General features: G+C 35.0%; 2 protein-coding genes across 2 annotated transcripts in view; both read left to right on the forward strand.

Annotated features, from left to right (window-relative positions):
• tfpia (tissue factor pathway inhibitor a) overlaps positions 1-6,851 on the forward strand; it is a 32,989-nt gene extending 26,138 nt beyond the window's left edge. Inside the window, exons 3-7 of the mRNA XM_073845375.1 lie at positions 576-746; positions 2,732-2,809; positions 3,031-3,099; positions 5,642-5,821; positions 6,022-6,851. Of these exons, the coding sequence (XP_073701476.1) occupies positions 576-746; positions 2,732-2,809; positions 3,031-3,099; positions 5,642-5,821; positions 6,022-6,089 (566 nt within the window). The 3' untranslated portion in view covers positions 6,090-6,851. The remainder of the gene's footprint in view (positions 1-575; positions 747-2,731; positions 2,810-3,030; positions 3,100-5,641; positions 5,822-6,021) is intronic.
• A 473-nt stretch (positions 6,852-7,324) lies between these two features.
• calcrla (calcitonin receptor-like a) overlaps positions 7,325-23,462 on the forward strand; it is a 40,653-nt gene continuing 24,515 nt past the window's right edge. Inside the window, exon 1 of the mRNA XM_073845367.1 lies at positions 7,325-7,467. The gene's annotated coding sequence lies outside the window, so the exon portion shown is untranslated. The remainder of the gene's footprint in view (positions 7,468-23,462) is intronic.

Below are 23,462 nucleotides of genomic sequence, written 5' to 3' on the forward strand. Positions count from 1 at the left end.
GGGAAAGGCACAATAACTGACACTATAATAAATAGCTGGCTCACTTTTTCATGTTGACATAAAATGATTTGATTCAGATGGTTAAAATGTATTAGGTTGGGTGTCCAGCACAAAGATATTAACCATCATATTTAAAATCACATTGTTAATTACATCATATTGTATTTATTGTACTATAAAGCCATTTTAAATTATATGGGATTATAAAGTATATGGGATCTAAAAGTATAAGCTTTAAGAATATTTAAATAAACTGAAAATATTTAAATAAGTTGAAGTGATTGTTTTGAACAAGTATTCATTTATTAACATATTTTGTTTGAGACTTGATATTAATTTCAAACCTAACATCAAAGTTTAATAAAACATTTACTGCAATCATAAGTACACAGTGGGAATAGTGAAAAGCACATTTTCCTTAAAATGTGCATTTAGCTCTGTTGTATCCTATATAAGAAAAAAAAGAAAAAAATCATTTTATGTTTATGTTTAATTTATGTTCATGTCTAAAGTTGATGAAAAAGAAGCCTATGATTTATGGTCTCTTCCATTTTTTCTTTTTCTTTTTTTTATAGAGGATAAGAGTCCATGCCATCTGGAGGATGAGCCGGGGCCGTGTCGAGGACTGGTGCCTCGTTATTTTTTTGATTACAAGAGCCAGGAATGCAAGCGCTTCTTTTATGGCGGTTGCTTGGGGAATGCCAACAACTTCAAGACCATAAAAGAATGCCATGAGAGATGTCCACGTATGTACCAGCAACAAAACATTTCTCTTCTCTGCAATTTTCAATAATGACATATTGTTTTTGTACAAGCCCCTGTGATTAAAGTCATCTGCATGACAAAAGTTACAGCCCTTTTGTATTCTGATCTCAACAACCTTCATTCCATAATGTAATTAGCAGCATGTTGTAATTCAGTCCACATTCTATTTTCTTAGCCCTAATTTGAAAAGCCACAATGTAGAAAATTTCTCAGCACATTTAGTGCTAAAGGGGTCATATAATTAGGAATCAAATTATGCTTGAAGGATAAGACAGTTAAAAACTACACTGGACCCAACAGCAAACAGACGCTTGTGTGTTAGAGCAACACCGCACTGTATCAAATTTCACATTTACACAGAGGTCTTAAAGGGACAGCCGCCTGTTAAAGGTCAGAGAGAAGGTGAAAACAGCAAAAAACAAAATTAGGTTTTTGGCAAACGAATAACCTTTACTAAAACTATGCAATAAATCTTGTTTTGTTTGCCACAATTGTTATTTCTAGATGACTATTTCACATACCACAGATGCTACATAGATATATATTAGAAATTAGATCTAAAATTACATACAAATTATTCTAAAAGTTTTTTCTATTTTTTTTTTAAGATAAGTAAATTAAGTAAATGAAAATTAATGGAGTATGTATATTATATAATGAATATTATTTCAGTTTTTCTGTAAAAAATCACATTTAATTAAATGTTACTTGCCATTTTTTTGTAATTGAATTGTTTGTGAAATTTACTAGCAATTTCAACAAATTTGAAAGTTAAAAGTCCTTTAAAGAGCAACTAAAATGAAACACAAAAACTACTTCACTGCTTTCCAAAAGTTCCAAAAGTCATATGAAATGTAACCTACATAGAAATTAAAGGAGTAGTTCACTTTAAAAACAAAAAATTACAGATAATGTACTCACCCCCTTGTCATCCAAGATGTTCATGTCTTTCTTTCTTCAGTCGTAAGGAAATTATGTTTTTTGAGGAAAACATTTCAGGATTTCTCTCCATATAATGGACTTCTATGGTGCCCCCGAGTTTGAACTTCCAAAATGCAGCTTCAAATGGCTCTAAACGATCACAGCCGAGAAAAGAAGGGTGTTATCTAGCAAAACGATCAGTTATATCAGTTATCTTCTTATAAACAAATTACAATTTATATACTTTTTAACCTCAAACGCTCATCTTGTCTAGCTCTGTGTGTACTCTGTGTAGAGGTTAAAAAGTATATGAATTGTAAATGTTTTTAGAAAATAACAGATCGTTTCGCTAGATAAGACCCTTCTTCCTCGGCTGGGATCGTTTAGAAGCTGCATTTAAACTGCATTTTGGAAGTTCAAACTCGGGGGCACCATAGAAGTCCATTATATGGAGAAAAATCCTGAAATGTTTTCCTCAGAAAACATAATTTCTTTACGACTGAAGTAAGAAAGACATGAACATCTTGGATGACAAGGGGGTGAGTACATTATCTGTAAATTTTTGTTCTGAAAGTGAACTACTCCTTTAAATTCAAAAAAAAAAAAAAAAAGGTGTCAAGTGCTAAATAGTTATTTATAAGCATATTTTTGAATACAGAAGTACTTAGGGTGACTATATGTCCCTTTTTCACAGTCATGCATTGACTGTTCCCTGCAGATCCCAGCTTCTTGCATGCCACGATTGGTCCATTATCTACAATGCCTACATTCTATTAGTCAAACTACTTTTCAGTTATTGCCCTCAGCAAGTATGAAAACAGTAGGAAAACGGAGCCAAAACCCAGACATTTTAGGCAAGTTAGAAATCCTGGCCAGGACATGAGTGGGACAAATTTTGTATGGTCACCCTAGAAGTACTAAACCTGGAAAAACAGACAGAAAATGTGTTAATAGTGCAAATAGTGCTGCCTGAGAGAGAAAGACTTCTCTATAACAAGAGGACAACAAATGTGATCATGTTTTTCATTTTCTTTCTTCTTTTTAGGTGCCTCAAACCACATGGAAAAGGCTGCTCCAGAGGAAGTAGTAGTCAAACCCAAGACAGAACCTCTCGTTAAACATGGTGAGATGAGTCACACATCTTGCTTGTTGATAATATCAGAAAACTTTGTATATTTTTGCGGCGATCTATAATTAATGGTGCACTAAGCCATTTTTTGTTTGTTTTGAATTTTTGTTGGACCTTTTAGCACATACTCAGCATCACACAAAAGCAAATGTTTCGTAGAAATACCACTAATACCTTTTATATAAATCATATTTATGGTTTTTGGTTATTCTTAGTTGAAACTCCATTGAATGCATCGCATTTGCCACTGCAGAGAATGTCCCAACCATCTGCACAGGAAGCAGGTGAGAGTCACACATCTCACACACGTGTACAAATACACACACACACACACACTCAGGCAGAGGGTTCTAGACAGCTGTGCCTTCGTGTCAGGCAGTCTGTTTGTCTGAGTCTACAGGGCAACGTAGCAGCCATTTTTTCTGCCTCCTCCTGCTTATTTTGACAGTTAAGAGCAGCTCTCTGCTCCGCAGCCCCAGGGCACATGACATCCTTGTCTGGTGCACAGATTGCTCAGAAATCCGAGATTAATACTCTGTTTTGAAATGTAAAAGTTGTAACTGCAAGTATATTCTGTTGTGTTAAACTACATTCTTAAAAATAAAGGTTCTTTATTGGCATCAATGGTTCTGTGAAGAACCTTGAACATCCATGGAACCTTTCAAATGCAGAAAGGGTTCTTTATAGTAGAAAAAGGTCCTTCAGATTTTAAAATGTTTTTCAAAATGATTTACTAAAAGGTTGTTTAGGGAACCAGAAATGGTTCTTCTATGGCATCACTGTAAAAACACCCTTTTGGAACCTTTTGTTTTTAAGAGTGTACCTGTTCTTGGGATAAGGACTCTTGACGGACTCTTGCAAACTAACTGTTAAACACTTGCAATTTTTTTGTATTAACATGGTGACCATGTGTTAATAGGGGCTATACAGCACATATTTCTCCATATTTGCCTCTTGTTGCCTTAATCACGGTGGTTAATGAAGTATAGTAAGCGAATTACCAGATGTTCACCATCCTGTCACCGACCTGTTTTACTCATTTATTATTGGCAATTTACTTTCTGGGCTAAAAGTAACTGCTAAATAATTACAATAATTGATTTTGGGTTAAATGGGTGACTTGGATGCTTAAACTCTCTGTGGCTCCACTAGACTAGAGGGCAATGCCTAGATTTTACTGCCATCTAGTGGATGATGCATGTAAAGTCAAGTTAAATTTAATGCAATTCCAATTGGAATGAATAGATTGCTGCAGTGATGATGTCTTTTCATAGGCCAAACCAGAAGTTAGCATTACCCTGGTTACTAAACTTAGGCTATTAATAAACCAGTTACATGACATAGATGTCAGCACCGTTAATCTTCTGACAACTGTTTTGGTCTTTCTTTATATATACAGTGCTTTGCAAAAGTATTTATACCCCTTTATTTTTTTCACAATTTGTTGCAGCCTTATGTTAAAATGTTTTAAATTACTTTTTTACTTTTTATTACATGTTATAACAGGTTTGTAACAACTTTGCAAATTTATTAGAAATAAAAACTTAAATAATTCCATTGCATAAGTATTTATTAGCTCAAGAGCATTCATATCACTTTGTGTAAAGTTAACCTGTGGCAAATTCATTTGAATGAGTATGATTTGGAGAGCACGCACATCTCTCAATAAAAGGTCTAACAGCTGAAAGTGTATATCAGAGCAAAAACCAAGCCCTGGGGTCAAAAGAACTAACTGTAGAGTTCAGACACAGGATTGCATCAAGACACAGATCTGGGGAAGAGTTCAGAAATCAATTCTGCTTCATTGAAGGTTCACAAAAGCATGTAGTCTCTGTTACCGTTAATGGAAGAAGTTTGGAACAACTAGGACTCCTTATTTGATGGAGAAGGGCCTTGGTTAGACTGGTGATCAAGAAGCTGATGGTCATTCAAGTTGAGCTCCATGATTATTTGTGCAGATGGGAGAAACTTACAGAAGGACAAACATCATGGCAAACTCAATCCTCTCTTCAGTGAAGACATTAAAAGCCACTTGGAATTTGCAACAAAGCACCTAAAGAACTCTCAGAACCTCAATTCCAAGCATCATGTATGGAGGAAAGCAGGCACTGCTCATCACCTCCAAAATAGCATTTCAACAGTAAAGTGTGCTGGTAGCAGACTCGTGCTGTGGGGTTGTTTTTCAGCAGCAGAGACTGAAGGACTCATCAGAATAGAAGGAAAGCTCAACATAGCAAGATATAGAGATAACCTTAATGAAAACTCAGTCCAGAGCATTCAGAACCTCAGACTGGGCAGAAGGTTCACCTTTCAACTGGACAATAACCCTAAGCACACCACAGGAGTGGCTTATAGACAATTCTGTGAATATCTTTGAGTAGCCCAGCCAGTGGCTAAGCTTGAACCCAAACTAACATTTCTGGAGAAACCTGAAAAGGTCTGCCAGCCCACATTCAAGCTGACAGAGGAGAAGAATTGCAGATAATTGCTGATATGCAAAACTTGTCACATCGTACCTAAAAAGACTTGAGGCTGTATGGTGGTTCAACTAAGTACTGAGTTTAGGGTATGAATACTTATGCAATGCATATATTTCAGCATTTTATTTTTTAATAAATTTGCAGAGTTGTCACAAATCTGTTTTGTGCTTTGGCAATATAGTGTATGTAGTGTAGACTGATGTCAGGGAAAAATGAATTTAAAGCAGATTAACATGAGGCTGCAACGGAAAACCGTGGGGAAAATGAAGGGGTATGAATACTTTTGCAACACACTTTGTATATCACCATATATTGATATTGCCAACATATTTTTATTGCATTTCAGGTTTCAGTCCACCAGAATTTTGCTTGAGTCCAGTTGATAGGGGCGATTGTGAAGGCTCTGAGAGAAGATACGTGTTCAACCCAAGGACTAGGAGATGCCAGATGTTTCGCTACACTGGCTGTGGAGGCAACAAAAACAACTTTGTCCACAAGAGACACTGCATGAAAATGTGCATGAAAGGTGCGTTTACCACAGCCCATGCTTAATCCAGAGGTTTTAAAATTATAATTGGAAAGAACTGTGCAGTTTAGTGTCACTAACGATACCGCATACATGTTTAAACATACAATCTGGGTTCCATTAGGCTGGACCACAAGAAAAGTGAGGCATGAAAATGTGTCTATTGTTGATTCTGTTTGTTCAATTTTTTTCTCTTTCAGATCACAGCCGGAGAAAGCAAATACGGATAAAGACAAGGAACTCAAACATCTTATTCCGATCTGTCTAGGACATATATTTCTCATGATACCAAATCTTAAACCACTCTTCAGAGAGAAAATAAGAACGCATGTGCTAGTACCTCGCTGACTGTCGTCACTCTTCATGTATATAATTAACACAGTTAATGGATTTTAATCTGGGCTTCATATATAAAGACATTCAATGTATTTTAAGTGTAAAACATAATCTCTATAGGGAAGAAAGGATTTACATACTAAATTACTCATGCCATTTTTTTTTTCATTTTTCTCAGTGCCACTTATGGATCTATTTAACACTATTTATGTCTATTAACATTTGCTGATGACTTTAAAACTTTCTTTTCCTTCTTTTTTTGTAAAAAATGTTCAAACATACTAATTCTTAGTCTTTTTATTACGTTTATACAGTACACTCCAAAATGTTATTTTTACACTGTGACCTTTGACTCTTGCCACTGTTTGTACACAATGACCAGAGGCAAATAACTTTTTTTTTTAACCAAGACACAGTGATTAAAAGTTGAGTCTAGCATTTAAAAAAAGTGTATATAAAATGTGACCAACAAATCGTCACTAAGAGTACCACTTATGCCTATGACTGCATAATTTACTAACATCATAAAATACAAATGATTCCACTGTGAAAGGTATTGTAGAGCTTCTTGATGTTTTCAAAAAAGCACATAAAACTGCTTAATACTGTTTTCTACACAAGATGGAGCTGTTACTCTTAAGAAGACATTTTGAAATGCCTTTACATGCATTCTTATTAAACAATTATATTTGAATGATGTTTCAGTTGCTTCATTACAGTTGTAATTCATTATGTTTCTTAAAATGTAATATCTATGTTCTAAATTTTATGTACTTAAATTGAAAGCATTATGATGGCGGGTCATCTTACCCAGAGGGTCTAATTTTGACTTTAGAATAAGCATGTTGTTTACCTTACAAATCTAAATTATGTTAGATAGATAGATAGATAGATAGATAGATAGATAGATAGATAGATAGATAGATAGATAGATAGATAGATAGATAGATAGATATGCAAATAATCATTCACCACGTTAATTAATATTAATCAGTACTAATAACAAGGACAACCCTTACCGTTTTAAATAACAAAGCAAACGGTGTAAGGAAACCTCCTGTGTGCTATTGAGGCGGGGATAAGCAGTGATGATGTAACAGGAAGCTACTACACTGAATATCTTGCAGCCTGACAGCCGTCGTTATTCACACGCTGCGCGTCTCAGGCGCTCTTTCATCTCTGATATTGTTACTTTGTTTCATGCCATCGTGACGTCGCGAAGGAAAGTAATGACTGTTTGTGGTCTGAAATAAGAAGACGCGTTCGTTTTTATCTGAACATCTGCAGAACACCTTGGATTTAATCTACAGGTAAGGATATGCTTGATACAGATGAACGACTGGTGAATTATAGATATGGACAGACAGGGAATTAATTTACCAAGTGCAGCTGGAGCCTCTCCAGTCAAACGGGCTTTATGTCATGTTATAATAACAGCTGAACGGACTCCAAGACTTCTTATGAATTAATAAGGACTGAGAAATACCGGCGGTTTTGTCTGTTAGACTGTTGAAGGTGTAAAAAAAGAGAAATTTTATGAAATGTCATAATGGGCAGTTTGGATCTTGTGTTCATAATTTCATAACTCCGCTGACATGCGATGTGTGAGTGAGACCACACTTACAAATTGATCATAATTTTGTTTGTGGGTTATTTATATGTACAAACTGCAATATTATAGCCTAACAAAGAATGACTGTACTCGGTACTATTGGTATTACCATGATGTCAAGCATTATAGTAAATCGTTCTTCCAATAAATAAATGATAGATAGATAGATAGATAGATAGATAGATAGATAGATAGATAGATAGATAGATAGAGGATCAGTTTTGCATTTGAAGTGTTAATGAGAATCAATCATTTTCTTTATATTAAGGTTAATTATTTTCCAGATTGCTTAGGAAATCAATACTTTTTCAACGTTTTCGACAAAAACTGATAAATGGCGTTACCATCACACATCTAAAAACTAAATCTCACATATTATGTCGAAATCCACTTAATGGTTGGATTTAGGTTGTCAAAAATGCCCCCAAATTTTTTATTTTCTGTAAAGAAAGTGTCTGTGTTGATATAAAATTAGTCTAAACTAAACTAAATTTTTTAATCATTATTTTGGAGACCTCTACTGTAAATGGGACCCAGGACCACAAAACCATGAGGGTCATGAGGGTTATTTTTTAATTGAGATTTATGCATCATCTGAAAAAAGCTGAATAAATAAGCTTTTCATCGATGTGTGGTTTGTTAGGATAGGACACATTGCATAAAATGCTTTTCTAAGTTAGATTTTTTTTGTCTTGTTTCCAACCAAAATATCTAAAAATTCATAAATCAAGAAGGATTTTCTAGACAAGTAAAAATTATTGTCCTGTTTTCAGAAAAAATAAGTCAAAATTAAGTGAGTTTTTCTTAACCCATTGGCAGATTTCAAGCAAAAACTCAATTTTAACTTCTTTTTTTTCCTGCCAACTAGACAACCATTTTTACTTGTCTAGAAAATCCTTCTTGATTTATGAATTTTTAAATATTTTGGTTGAAAACAAGACAAAAAATCTAAGTAAGAAAAGCTAATTTGCAGTCCAATATTTGGTCGATATACAATCTGGAACCTAAGAGTGCAAAAAAAAAATTGAGAAAATTTAAGTTCTATCTTAACTTCTAAGCAATGCATATTACTTATCAAAGATTACGTTTTGATATACTCACGGTAGCAAATGTACAAAATATCTTCATTGAACATGATCTTTACTTAATATCCTAATGATTTTTGGCACAAAAAGATCATTTTGACCAATACAATGTACTTTTGGCAATTGCTACAAGTATACCGGTGCTACTTAAGACTGGTTATATGTTCCAGGGTCACAAATATATATTTTTTCCATTCAGTCTTCGATCTATAGCTCTTATTGTTATACTTCATTATTCCAAAGCTGAAGAGCCTACATCAGTGCCAGGAACTGAGAAGATAAAATACCAATATCATGAAGTAACTAGAAATACCAAGTTCTGTTGACACCTAACCTGACAGAAGGGGTCTGACAATCTCTCCAAGGAGGAGAAATTGTGATAATTAGCCAACAGATAGTCTTGGTATTTGTGTTTTTTGGCCACATGGTTACATAAGCAGCTGCATGTACATGATGAAACACAGTGAAGCTGATGAAGGAAAGATTGCTAAAATGATCTTTACAGATTTCGCTCATCTGATGCAATGACACCGTCTCGGTTTGATGTGCAACATCTTCCGAAGATCTTTCATGTGAAATCTTATCCCTGTTGCTTGGCTCTCTAATCTTAAATAATTGCAAATGCAAGCAGCAATTATTATTGCTCATACTTACGATTACAGATCTTAAACTTCGGAACTTTAAAATTCAACTATGGTGTATAATTCACATGCAATTTGTGCTACTGGCAATGTAACCACCTGGAATACGGTACTCCCCTTAAAAATCAAAGTGCTTCGCTATGCCATGGAAGAACCTTTCTTGTCTAAATGGTTCCAAAAAGAACCTTAAACATCTAAATAACCTTTCTGTTTCACAAAAGGTTCTTTGTGGTGAAAGAAGGTTCTTCAGATATTAAAAAGGTAAGAAAGAGATGGTTCTTTAAAGAACCTTTGACTGAATAGTTCTTTGTGGAACCAAAAATGGTTCTTCTATTGCATCGCTTGAAGAAGCACCTTTATTTTTAAAATAGTAAAACCACTCAGAACACTTTAACAAAGGCATAGCAAAGCGCTTTCAACCAACCATAACATCCTAGAATCATGCCGGTGAGTTTTGCATAGTCAAGCACTCTCTAATATCGCTTATTTCATAAGAAGACCTTAAAGTGCTGAGGTATGAACAATTAGTGCTATGGATTCAGCTGCATCAGTTGCAAAATGAAAAGGTTAGTGACCGTTCGTCTCTAGGGATTGCTAGCTGGCGAAGAGACCTAATGAAAGAGGATTTGTTACTTAGATCACGGAAAGCCAATTAATCCTCATACAGAATATGTTAAAGAGCACAGATTATGTTTTAAAAAGGGAATCAATTATTTAGCCTGGCCGTTTGAGAGCCTTTTATGTGGATCTCAATGCAGAGCCCCAAAGCATGCGTGTGTTTGTCAGGGTTGAGTGCTGCTTTCAAGGAGGATTTAATGTCAGTGGAACAAAGCTGTGTTCCTGGCCTGGCGACATTGCATTCAGTTACTGTGCCATTACCATGGTTCACCCCTTAACTCCGTCACGGAAACGTGGAGAGCAGACAGTAAACCATGCCAGAATGTTTTACTGCAAATATAGCTATCGCAATCCTGCCCTCAGTGTAAAAGCCTACTCTAGAGCAATATACTTTACAGTCCCACTGGTTGGTTTAATAGAGTTTGTGCACACTGGTCATAATTAGATGCATGTGAGCTCAAAACCCCTCTGAGCTTTTGCAAAGTAAATGTTTTCTTTATCTCCACCGCAAGACAGGCCATGATATGCCTTGCATTTTTTATAAACAGCAGTGTGATGATTAGATGCTTTGAATTAATGCAGAAAAAAGAAACTGATTTATAACAGTCAGCTATTAAACTGGAGTCAGGCTAATAGGACCATTTCGTTTCCTCCCTCCAGATTCATTAGGTTTTATGTGCGCTGAAGTGCGGCAAGCCTTTTATTGCAACATGCTATCTAGCTGTTATTTCCATCATATCTATTTCATTCATCAGTGAAAATCACTGATGTTTTATTTCTAACGGTTATCGAGATACTTAGTAGAAAATTGCTCTAGGTATAACTATTTTTGATCGAATAAATGAAACCTTGGTAAGCAGACTTTAAAAGTTAATTATTCCTAACTTTTGATCAGTTGTATGTCTACCTACTGCCATATTAAGAATTTTCCCAAGTATTTTCAGCTATTCTGAGTCAGTATCGTGTAAAATAAATGTTTATTTACATTTAGCCAATTTGTGAACATTTTACTTGGTATCATAAACATTTACAGTGAGGTAAATGTGGGAAACCACATTGAAAATAATCACCTAATTATTTAATTAGGAGATGGATATAAAGTTTTAGGTTTTTGGAAAAAAAAATTACATTTTTTTTAATTAATCTATTTTGCATTATAATTAGCATTTAAATTATTAATATAAATAATCGTAAAAAAAGAAAAAGAAAAAAAAACATAATACACTACCAGTCAAAAGTTTTTGAACAGTACAATTGTTCTTTTAAAGAAGTTTGCTTTTTATTTGATCCAAAGTACAGCAAAAACAGTAACATTTTAAAAATACTAAAAATACTTTTACTATTTAAAATAACTGTTTTCTATTCAAATGTATTTTAAAATGTAATATATTCCTGTGATTTCAAGCTAAATATTGCCATGGATACTGGCAGCCAGTTTTGTCCTGGAGTATGATTAATCAAAGCAAAACATGTCTCTGATGACACAGAATGAATGGGACTGTAGTATTTTTAAAAATGGACCCTAGAGATGAAGGGCTTGTGTGGGTTGCTGGACAGTGAATATATAAACAGAGCTTCAGAATGAATGTTTAAAGCTGATATATACTAAACAAACTGCCATTGGTGGACAGCAGCTTTAAGATTTACTGGCCTCTGCTACCACTCAGAGTGCGGGGGATCCTGGGAACATGTGTGGATGAATCAGAGCACACCCACTTCCAAGTGGGTCAGTCTTAGGTTATCATGTGTCTGCCAAACACTTCCTCTAAAGCGGGATTTAATTTTTCACGGAATGATTTAGGAGCACCAAGTGGAACAGGATCTTCCTCTTCTAATTTTAACACTCTCCTCTTTCCCTTTTTAACTCCTTAGACCGCAAAACTTCTGGTCCCATTCTCTCCTGTAAGCAGCAAAGTCGACCGCAGTTCAAGTTCAGGACCTTTCACAAGCCTTCTCTAGTCCTGGAGGGAACAGGCTGAAGGTCTGCGGGTTTAAAAATAGGAGTGAATGTGATCAGGTTCCGAGTTTTATTTTCATAGCTCAAAGGAATCCTGGGAGCGCAGACTGATGGCCTGCAAAGCAGAACTCTTCTGATCCTGGGTTATGGTCTGCAGAGGAAGTGGTTTTATATGCTAGACACAGAACTAGCTGTCTATACACAGCAGGATGTTTTTGGGGATCTTCTGTGAACACAATAGTCCCCCCTGAGCTTTTTCAGCTGTCTAGTTCAAATATTTCGGGAATATATTTGCATGTGTTTGACCAGATTTCCAAGCAGCGAAGCAGTTCATTTTGGTTGTTGAACTCAGAATCACAAGAGGGTCGAGGTTCTGTGTCTGTGGTTTGAGAAAGTCCTAATTGCCTCCTCATTTTTATGCATTCTAAGCCATGTGAAATAAAAGGAGACTTGGTCCTTCTTTTGATTTATTGGAACAAGCCTGTTCATGCTGAATATGCTATATCATAGTCGTTTTAGCCCTGGATGCTTCATTAAACATCAACAACAAAAAACTTTCTTCACTGCAAGAGCTTCTATGCGATTATCTTGCATATCTGTGCTTTGAATAATTCATTTACTGTAAGCTACAACGCTACAAGTTACAATATGCTTTCTGAATCACACCAGCTGATACCACGCATTTTGTTAAGTTGTCTAGCATCCAATTTAAAGAATATCTGCAAATCAAGTAACACAAATTAAATAGAACATTTTACTTTTATAGTTTTGTAAATGCAGGGACAAGTTTCCTAAACAGCTAAGATACACTAGGGGTATTTAAATATTTGTACGAATTTCAATTCTTAATTTTTTCTGATATGAAGATTTTCTTTGGTGAATGCTTCATTAAAAGGAATATTTCACCCAAAAATGATTATCTGTTGAAAGTGTATTCTCCCTCATGCCTTCGAAGATGTGGATGAGTTTGTTTGTTCATTAGGACAGTTTTGGAGAAACTTAGCATTACATCATTTGCTCACCAATGGATCCTCTGCAGTGAATGGGTGCCACCAGAATGAGAGTCCAAACAGCTGATAAAACCATCACAATAATCCACAAGTAATTCACATGACTCCATAAGTTATTGAATTGTGAAGCAAAAAGCATGATTGTTTGAAACTTAAATTCATCATCAAGACGTTTTTAACTTCAAATTATTATGGTCTGGCTAAAATATGAGCCCTCTATCCTTAACATCTTGTATGAATCAGGAGAGAAATATGCACAAATCAAACACTGTTTACAAGCAAATACAGTCCAAACAGTTCTAAACAAATATGTTGGTGGATTTTGATGTGCAAAACAACAAAGCATGTACGTTTTCCACTGGATGAAGCATTATTATGGATTATGGGTTTGTATTTTGGCCATAAGCAAAAAAGAAACAAATAGGTAAAAAAAAAAAAAAGGTAAAAAGCCTTAATGATGGATTTGTTTCTTGAAACACACAGCTTTTCATATCAATTGATGGACTGGGGTTGTGTGCATTACGTCGCTACTTGATCTCATTTGAAAAATGTACCTGTGGGAACTTTTTCGCAAGACGTGAAATACGTACCAAAAAGTACATATCACTGCAGTTTCCAACAGAAATTATCACTAGAGGCTGTACAAAAGTGAGCACTTGTAATCGTTTTCATACACAGTTACGATTACAGCTGCATATGTTTCGCTTTCCAAACGTAACAAGCTTGCTCTGTAGCTCAGCCGGCACAGAATTGGATTTAGGATGCGTAATCCTTGGGTACAAATCCAGTGAAAAACGTAACTCATGATGAAAGAGCTGAAAAGAGGTCGAAAACGGCATGCTTGCGATTTCGTTTTTACGTCACTTGTTTTATTATCGGGTAGGTTTAGGTGTAATGCATATGGTACATTATTTTAAAATGTCACGAAGCATTAAAATTATAATGCCACTCAATGGACATTTAAAGTGAGAACTGTGGTAACACGTCCAAAACCAGTGTCACGTAAAACGCACCATATGTATGTTCATCAGCTCCCATAGGTACGTTTTCGTCATGAGTAAGCTTGTAATTACTTGTGGATTATTGTAGTGTTTTTATCAGCTGTTTGGACTCAACTGGGAAAGTGATTTAATGCTAAATTTCTCCAAATCAGTTCTAATGAAGAAACAAACTCATCTACATCTAGGCCTGTGCAATTAATCGAAATTCGGTTTAGATTTTGATTTCTGCTTCAAACGTTCATGAAAAGGCAGTAATCGAGATGAAACGATTAGTGCGCCCCATTCTGCCCCCTTTCCAGTGGTGCGCTTTCGCTCCTTCATAAAAGCTTAATTTCACATGCAAATCAGCTAAATCATGTAACGTGACTTTCAGAAAACGGGATGTGCTTGATTTATTAATGTTTCTTTGATCTTGTGTTTTTAATAGCGCATAAGAAAACTTGCACTGTTCTGTGTATGTGCTCATAGACGGAGCAGAACACGGACATGTAAAGATATCTTTTAGCTCAAGGTGTGCACCTAAACGGTCAAATTCACGCAAAAATATTTCAAAATGAGGCGCTTGGTGATTATTCATGAAAACGCCTGTCAGTCATGTCTTAAATGATCATAAACAGTTGAGAATGAAATACGTGTGCAGCAGTATATTGGATCTGTGTGGTTAAAGCGACAACACATAATATTCCTTCTGCCCTCTCTGTGCCTAATATGAATAAAATGTAAAAATACAAAGAGGAAAATCACTCACTGCTCTTGAATTAAGGACGTGTTTAGTTTTAATAAGAAACAAAGCATGTTTAACCATTACAGAGAAGACGCCATTTTATTTTACATTCAAATAATTACATTCAATTTCTGTAGTATTGTTAGACTACTTTAGACTTGCATAAAAGTATTCAGTATTTTTAAAGCATTTTAAAGCTTTTTTTTTATTTGTAGCTTTTTTCTCACTGTATTGCTGTCTTTAAATTAATCACTATATAAAGTTGTGTAGCCTGTCATAATCATTTAAATAATCCTGATTACAATATTGACCAAAATAATCATGATTATGATTTTTGCCAAAATCGAGCAGCCCTATCTACAACTTGGATGGCCTCAGCAATTTTAGATTTTGGGGTAAACTATTGCTTCAAACAGAAAGAGCAGCTGCATGATAACCTTGCTTATGCGCATCTGTGTTACATGCTTTGTTTATTTTTCAAATGTCATTCATGCCAGCAGATACCAGCATCCAATTCACCAAAGAAATTCTGTAAATAAAGTTACAGCACAAATTAAAAAATCCAAAACAAGACTATAAATCGGCCATGTGCATTAAGCATCTGGTTGCGCTGTTTAGTAAATTCCCCTGTGCATGAAGATAATTATCAAATTTTCCATCATGACATGCATCTGAATCCAGTTATGACAAACAGTGGAAACACTTTGGGAATGAATTATGGTCTGAGCCCTGAAATAGCTTTAAATATGTATTTACTCTGCAGGTGTTATTCTGGAGCAGCTTGTGATGGCTTTATTTTTAAATGTGTATTTTTGTAACTGTATATGACCGGCTTTGCCACCCTGTTTTATTTCTGTTCTCCTTGGGCTGTTTGTATCAGTAGCCACACTGGAGGATAATGGTCGCCCCTGGGGTTCTGCATATTCAGCTGTACTAGGCAGGAAAGGGTGGGTCACATTACCAAGCATCAACATTAGCAGATTTGTCCAGGTAGTTATCTGCTGGGTTTCATAACAGCAATTTGCTGACCTGATTTGGCAGATGCTGGTGCAGCTTTCAGTCTGAATTAAACATTCATACTTTTTTTTCCCTTAATCCTCTACTACTTTTTCATACTCTCTGGCTCTATTTTAAGCACCAGTAATGGTATATACATCAGATTGTGTTACAGTATATGTTTTCACACCCTCTTTTGTAATATCCTGCAGCTATCTAGACGAACCTGATGCTCAGGTTTACATAATCCCTCAAATTGTTGCTGCATTAGCTGCTTTTGTTGAAACCATAACTTGACATTGAAATAACCTTGTTTCATATAAAACAAATATGACAAGCTTATGTCTCCAGTGGTTCTCAGTTGGGATCTCAGGTCTGCTAAATGCAAATAATAAAATGCAATTAACTATACAGTACTGTTCAAAACTTTGGGGTCAGTAATATATAATTATTATATTAGCGTGTTAATGCAGGCAATTAATTTGTCCAGTTTAGCGCTGTTAATACAGTTAATGCAGGGGTGGGCTATAGGGTTATCCACCCCACTCACAACTGCTGCTTCTGTTTTTTTCTTAACAAAAAGTGCATTTATCTAGTCACAGTACGTCTATTCAACCACATCAAAAAGGAGACTTTTCAAACACATACACCAACTTCATTTCAGCGCCAGGCGCTAGTCAAACGAGTGCAGAAAAGGTACAATGAGGAAGCTTCAGTGGAACAACAGTGAACTGTGGACAGATGAGATGTTGTCAGGCCATTTGTCAGTAAAAACTAATTTACCTGACTTGTCGGTCATTATACTGTGCTTGTAGGACATGCGCTTCAACTGCACACACACATCTGTGGTGCACGCTGAAGCCTGTATCATTTTATATTAAATCATGAATTAAACTACAAGTATGCTTGTCACGTTCAGCTGAGGCAGCTTTTAAAGTAACAGCAGCCAAATAACCTAATAACACAGCTGCTGTGATGTCTATTAATCCAAAACAAAAGAAAAAAGAGAAAATCAATAACTTTTATAGCTTTAAGGATTCCTCTGTATTTAATTTAGCATTTAGTGTTTGATAACTTTATTTAATTTCTGTATATTTCCTAAAATAAAGTCTATATCATGTTCAAATTTATAGCTCCCAATTATACTCTAATGTTGAATGGCTATAGTCAAAGAATTTGCTAGAGACATCAGTAATATTTGTATCAGTGATACGCACCTTCAGTCATTTTTTTAAGAAATATTAAAAATGTACTGTCTTTCTGTTGTTTCTAAATTAATTTAAAGATTGAATGTAAAATGATTGCAATATAAGTATTTAGAACTTTAATGTTAGGTGGGATTAATCATTTCAGGAAAAAAATGTGTGATAATATAATATAATATAATATAATATAATATGGTCTCCACAACAATCTTAAGCAGCATGACTGTTTTTAACATATGTATATGTATAATCATAGAAATGTTTGCTAAAAAATAACTGCTGAAAATTCAGCTTTGCCATCACAGGAATAAATTACAAAATATATTAAAACGGGTAATAGTTATTTTAAACTGGAATAATATTTTTACGATATTACTGTTTTTACTGTATTATAAATAAAACAAATGCAACTTTCATAAGAATAAGAATCATTTTTCAAATACATTTAAAAAAGTCTTAATGAAAATATTATGAAAAAAAATAATTTCTTAGAGACATCAGTCTCTGTTGTTTCTACACTAATTTTAAAACATATTTTTTTGCATGACCATTTTCAACAGAGATATGTATAATCATAGAAATGTTGTTTAGTAAAAAATAACTGCTAAAAATTAAGCTTTGCCATCACAGGAATAAATTTTTATATATTTTATATCAATATTTTATATATTGAATGTACAATTATTGCAATATTAAAAAAATGTGTGATTAATTAGTTAATTTCTCTAATAAATGGTTCATTTCTAATTAAAAAATTACATTATAAAATATATTAAAACCAGTAACAGTTATTTTAAATTGGAATATTATTTCACAATATTACTGTTTTTACTGTGTTTTTGATCAAATAAATGCAGCTTTCATAAGAATAAGAATATTTCAAAAACTTAAAAAAAAAATCTTAACGAAAACAAACTTAAAAAAGATAGTGTATAATTATGAATAGTTCGAATAGCAACATAACAATAGGCTTCCTGTTTTCAATAACAAACAAATGACCAAGATTAGACTAAATAATTTACTTGCAACACGAATAAAATGGTATCTGGTATGCGTTTTATTTCTGCACACTGTACATTTTGAAGATGCATTATATATTTTTTTTAAATAATAAAAGCGTAAAGAAAAAAACAGCTATGAACCACTGCATTACAGTACTGTTAGAAACAAGGATGTTAATGCACATATATGTGAATCAAAATTGCTAATTGCACGTACTAATGCTAATAACAAAGGCATACTATAGATTTCATGAAAAAACTCAGCTATTTACTTGCATCACAGCCATTACTGCCTATAAAGCAAAACTAAAACCATGTGACTGATAGTTGTGTAGGGGTGTGGAAGGGCACACGGATCAGAGAAAGTAAAAGCTTGGCCTTTTCTAATGCTCTGTTCTACAACCCACCCACCTACTTAGGCCAATAGGCCTTCTAAGACAATTCAGAGCAGCTTTCTCTCTGACAGCATCGCCTGTTGTGTTCTCCAGCATCTGCATGACTTCATTATGATTGGCTTTGTAAAGCTCAACATCTGGTTGTGCCCAAGGCAAGCTGTGAGCCAATGTTGGCTTCATTTTCATGTTCAGCTAATACACATCAGCTGCAACCAACAAAAAAACCCACAAGAGTGGCATCACATCAAAAGGATCGTTTGAGGGTTTGAGGTGCCCTGACAAAACAAAGGGGTGGAGTGAGTGTGTAAAGGAGTGAACTGCACCTGAGGGCTTTAGGCTGTTATGTGCAAATCAGGTGGCAGCTGGGAATGACTGGTGCTAAGACAGCTGTTTCCCTTTTCCTTTTTTTCTAGAACATGCATTAGAACAGGCACTTGTTCCAGATCTTTTTTTTTTTTTTGCAAAATTATATACAGTGCCTCACAAAAGTATTCATACCCCTTAATTTTTTTTCACATTTTTTTTTTGTTGCAGCATTATGTTAAACTGCTTTAAATTACTTTTTTTCCACATCAATCTACATCTCATACACCATAATGACAAAGCACAAAACAGGTTTGTAACAACTTTGCAAATTTATTAGAAATAAAAAACTGAAAAGATCCCGTTGCATAAGTATTCATACCCTTTTCTGGGACACTCGAAATTTAGCTCAGGAGCATTCATATTGCTTCTAGATTCTCCACACTTCGAGTGGAGTTAAACTGTGGCAAATTAATTTAATTGAGTATGATTTAGAAAGGCACAAACCTCTCAGAAAAGGTCTAACAGCTGAAAATGCATATCAGAGCAAAAACCAAGTCCTGAGGTCAAGATAACTGCCTGTAGAGCTCAGTGACAGACTTGCGTTAAGGCAATGATCTAGGGAAGAGTTCAGAAAAAATCTGCTGCATTGAAGGTTCACAGAAGCATGTAGCCTCCATTATCCATAATGGAAGACGATTGGAACAACTAGGACTCTAGAAAATGTCTGCCAGCCCCCATCCAAGCTGACAGAGCTTGAGAGGTGAAAAGGCGAGGCAAACAATGGCAGATTATTGCCAAATGCAGAAGTGCAAAGCTTGTCACATCATACCCAAAAAGACTTGAGGCTGTAAAGGTGCTTCAACTATGTGCTGATATACTTATTTCAGCGTTTTATTTTTAATTGCATTTAAAAGTTCACCAAATATAAATGTATAAATAAAAAAATGGAGCTTTACAGCCAGTGCATGGAGCCATGACAACTTCTTCAAAAACAGCAGCAAATGAGATTGGAATAACAGAATTTTCTTGGATTTCAATTCGATATATTTTAAGGAGTGTTTATCTTGAGTGCACAGTTGCAGTGTTTACATTTGCATCTCTAATGGAAGTAAGATTAATACTAATTGTATGCAGGGCATATTTACATCCACTGATGTGTTGAGCATGTGGCGGAGCGATAAGTCTAATCGCTACAGATCACATGGTGGGAGTTCTGAGTTATTCTGAAAATAGGAAAAGGTAATTGTGAGTGCTAAGGAGGAACTTGAACAACAAGCAAACATCCTTTGGCCACTGTAGGAAGTTTACAAGCTTTAACTGCATTCAAAACAACAGCGCTGATAAGCAGAAAGACAGATTCCTTACAAATCTACACACAAGTATACAATCCTGTGCCATTTTTTCCTATAAATGTAAGACTTCACACGTGATCAAAACTGAAAACATGATCTGCTGCATTAAGTAGGCTACCACACGTGTCAAAGTCTTATATATTACCCAATGAGATATAAAGGGAGATTGCCTGACCCACAAAGTGACCTTTTTGTCTATCGATTGTGACTGTAATAAGGTAACACACAAGAATGGAAAGCTCAGCCATTTATCAGATTGCATGTTTGCAGGAAAGTGTCATTTTCGCCTATGAATAATGGCCCCAGCAGGTGTTATTAAAGGAAGCGTTATTGGATTTCCGTTTGTTGGATAAGTAAGGATGGAGACGAATGGGTCATTGCTCAGAGGAGTGAGCGTTCACTTAGCCTCAATTATTTCCTGCTCATTTTGAATTGTTCTCCACATTTATGATTAACTTCTGCAGTGACCACTATACACATGTATTTAGATTAGAGCAAAAGTTAAAGAATTTCAGTTACATTTATAATCACAGTACTAGTATGTACTGAGCCTCTCATGACATACATGGAAAATATTGTGAATACAAATTTTAGTTCAATTGTGGCTAGGTTTAATTCCTTTGTTCCCACATTTGAGGCAAAATGTGTACTACAAAAAGGTGTTTCTTAATAAATGTATAGTTTCTAATAGGAATAAAACAAGGGCATGTGGACTTTCAAGACAGGAGCAAGTATGATTATTATAACCGTAAAGTTTTTAAAGGGATAGTTCACCCAAAAATGAAAATTTGATGTTTATCTGCTTACCCCCGGGAATCCAAGATGTAGGTGACTTTGTTTCTTCAGTAGAACACAAACAAAGATTTTTAACTCAAACTGTTGCAGTCTGTCAGTCATATAATGGCAGTCAATGGACACCAAATCTTTGACAGTAAAAAAAAATATACATGGACAAAACCAAATTAAACCCTGTGGCTCGTGACGATACATTGAGGTCTTAAGACACAAAACAATTGGCCTGTGCAAGAAACTGAATAGTGTTTATATCAATATTTACCTCTGATCCACCACATAGTTCAACTGTCCTGAGCCTGTTCACAACAACTGGTGCGCGACACGTCAACTTGATCTGCCATAGTAGATGCACGTGCGTTTTGTGTCTTAACGCCTCAACATATTGTCAACGGCCGCAGGGTTTAATTTGGTTTTGTCTGTGTATGTTTTTTTTTTTACTCTCAAAGGTTTGGTGTCCATTCACTGCCATTATATGACTAACAGACTGCAATGGTTTGGGTTAAAAATCTTAGTTTGTGTTCTACTTAAAAAACAGTCACCTACATCTTGGATGCCCTGGGGGTAAGCAGATCAACATACCATTTTTAATTTTTGGGTGAACTATCCCTTTAAAATTAAATTTACTCTAATATTAAAACCAAAAAAAGTTTAAAAGCATGCAACTTAAACAGAACATTATCTGCCACTGTTGTGGACACTAATAGAGTTTTCAATGTAGTTGATCTAAAACCGAGTGAACAAATTGGTAAAATGTGGCCAGGATTACCCTAAAATGAGGAAACAAACTGACAAAACAGGCTCATGTGTGAAGGTGTGGGAAAGAATTCTTTAAATTCTCTCAAATGCAAATCAGTTTGCAGGCATATTTCATTATTCATATGTATAACAATCAGAAGACTATAAAGCTACATAATGGTAATACAAGCACGTTTAAATAAGGCAAATTCTGATTATTCTGGCTATATACTCTCCCAAAACAAGTTTTGCACTCTTTTATTAATGGAAAAAATTAAAATTAGAAATAGATAAATAATAGTATATGCAAATATATCAGTCATTTAGTAGCACTGAAATACTTGACTCAGATATGTGATAGGAAGATACAGATCTAATGATCTGTAAAGTATTTAAGTACATTTTTGGAACTGCTTATTAATCATTGCTTATTACATTTTCTGTAGGGATCTGCACGATTAACGGTTATTCAAAAAGCAGCGACTGATCATTAAAATACACTGATTGCATTAAAGTTGGCGTCAAATGCAAAAATGGGGTGCTTTTAATTACATGGTTTGTTTATGGTGGTATTTTTGAGGTAGCTTTTGATCTCATAAGTGAAAGGAAAATGGCAACTTGTGTACCCTACATGGAGACTACACTACCAGTCAAACATTTTTGAACAGTAATATTTTTATGTTTAAGAATTTCAAATAAATGTGGTCTTACCTATTTAATCTGTTTTATGTGAAGTGGACAAAATGCTAGAGCTAATGAGCCATAACTGACATCTTTTTTACCCTTCCGGACAAATATTAGTTTTTTTTCCAAAGACTATCCACTACATTTTTCAACGTGGAAGTAAGCGGTTTTCTGTGAATGTGTGAGTTCACAGAAATGGTTCATTACCTGCTGTAGGCAAATAACAAGAACAACAACAAAGTGCAGTAAACAGTTAAACTGTTTGCACTACAAATCAGTTTGCTCGTAATTAAGATAATATGTTAAAAGAATATGTAAGATACACCAGTTTGCAATATCAAGCAGCAAACAAACTGTTTTGTACAGCTAAAAATAGCTGGAAGCGGATGACACCGGAAGCCAGATACATTACATTCACAAATGGCCCTGCCTGTTTTCTTAGGAAAAATAGGGTGGATAGATAATGGACTTTGCTTTGGATATTACTTCAGCGCAGAGTAAAGTTAGTTCCATTACAGGTCTGCGCCTATTATATTATTATGCCCTTTTCTCACTTTTCTCTTCTTACCTTTTCTGTTTTGTCTGTTATCCAAGTAGTTGTTGTATAATCTACAAAGAAATAACATTTTACTTGTTTGTAACTTATATGGCCACTCAGACCATTGACTCATCGAGATAAGGTGCTCTCTGGTACATTTGAGCGTATTATCTCAGTTTACTTAGCCATTTCCTTCGAATCACCACATCATGATGAAATACTTAAAAACGACAACATTTATATACAGATGCACATGATACAATGATAAAAATCCACCAAGTTTTTTTTTTTAATCTTTAAAAGTAATATCTCCTTTTTAAAATCAGGTCATTCTCAGCTTCTTGTTGGTGTGATGACAAAGACAAAGGCCGCTTCCACAATAGTTGATTGACATGAGTGCCTTACCTTAAACCCGCCCTCACCGAGCTAAAACAGTCCAACTCCGATCGCCATTGTGTGGTCTCAGGTGCAGGGGAAGACAAGAATGTCTCTGATTGAGCGATTGAGGTGTTCTATTGTTGGATGTAATAATGAACATAGCAGTCGTCATTTACTCCTGACATCTGAGCTGCTGAAGATGCAGAGGATTAACATTACTTTCGTTTTTGAAAGGGAAAGAGCCAATCCCGACCTTTTTATGCAACTTTGCA

This window comes from Garra rufa, chromosome 8 (assembly GCF_049309525.1).
Source record: "Garra rufa chromosome 8, GarRuf1.0, whole genome shotgun sequence".
Lineage (NCBI taxonomy): Eukaryota > Metazoa > Chordata > Actinopteri > Cypriniformes > Cyprinidae > Garra > Garra rufa.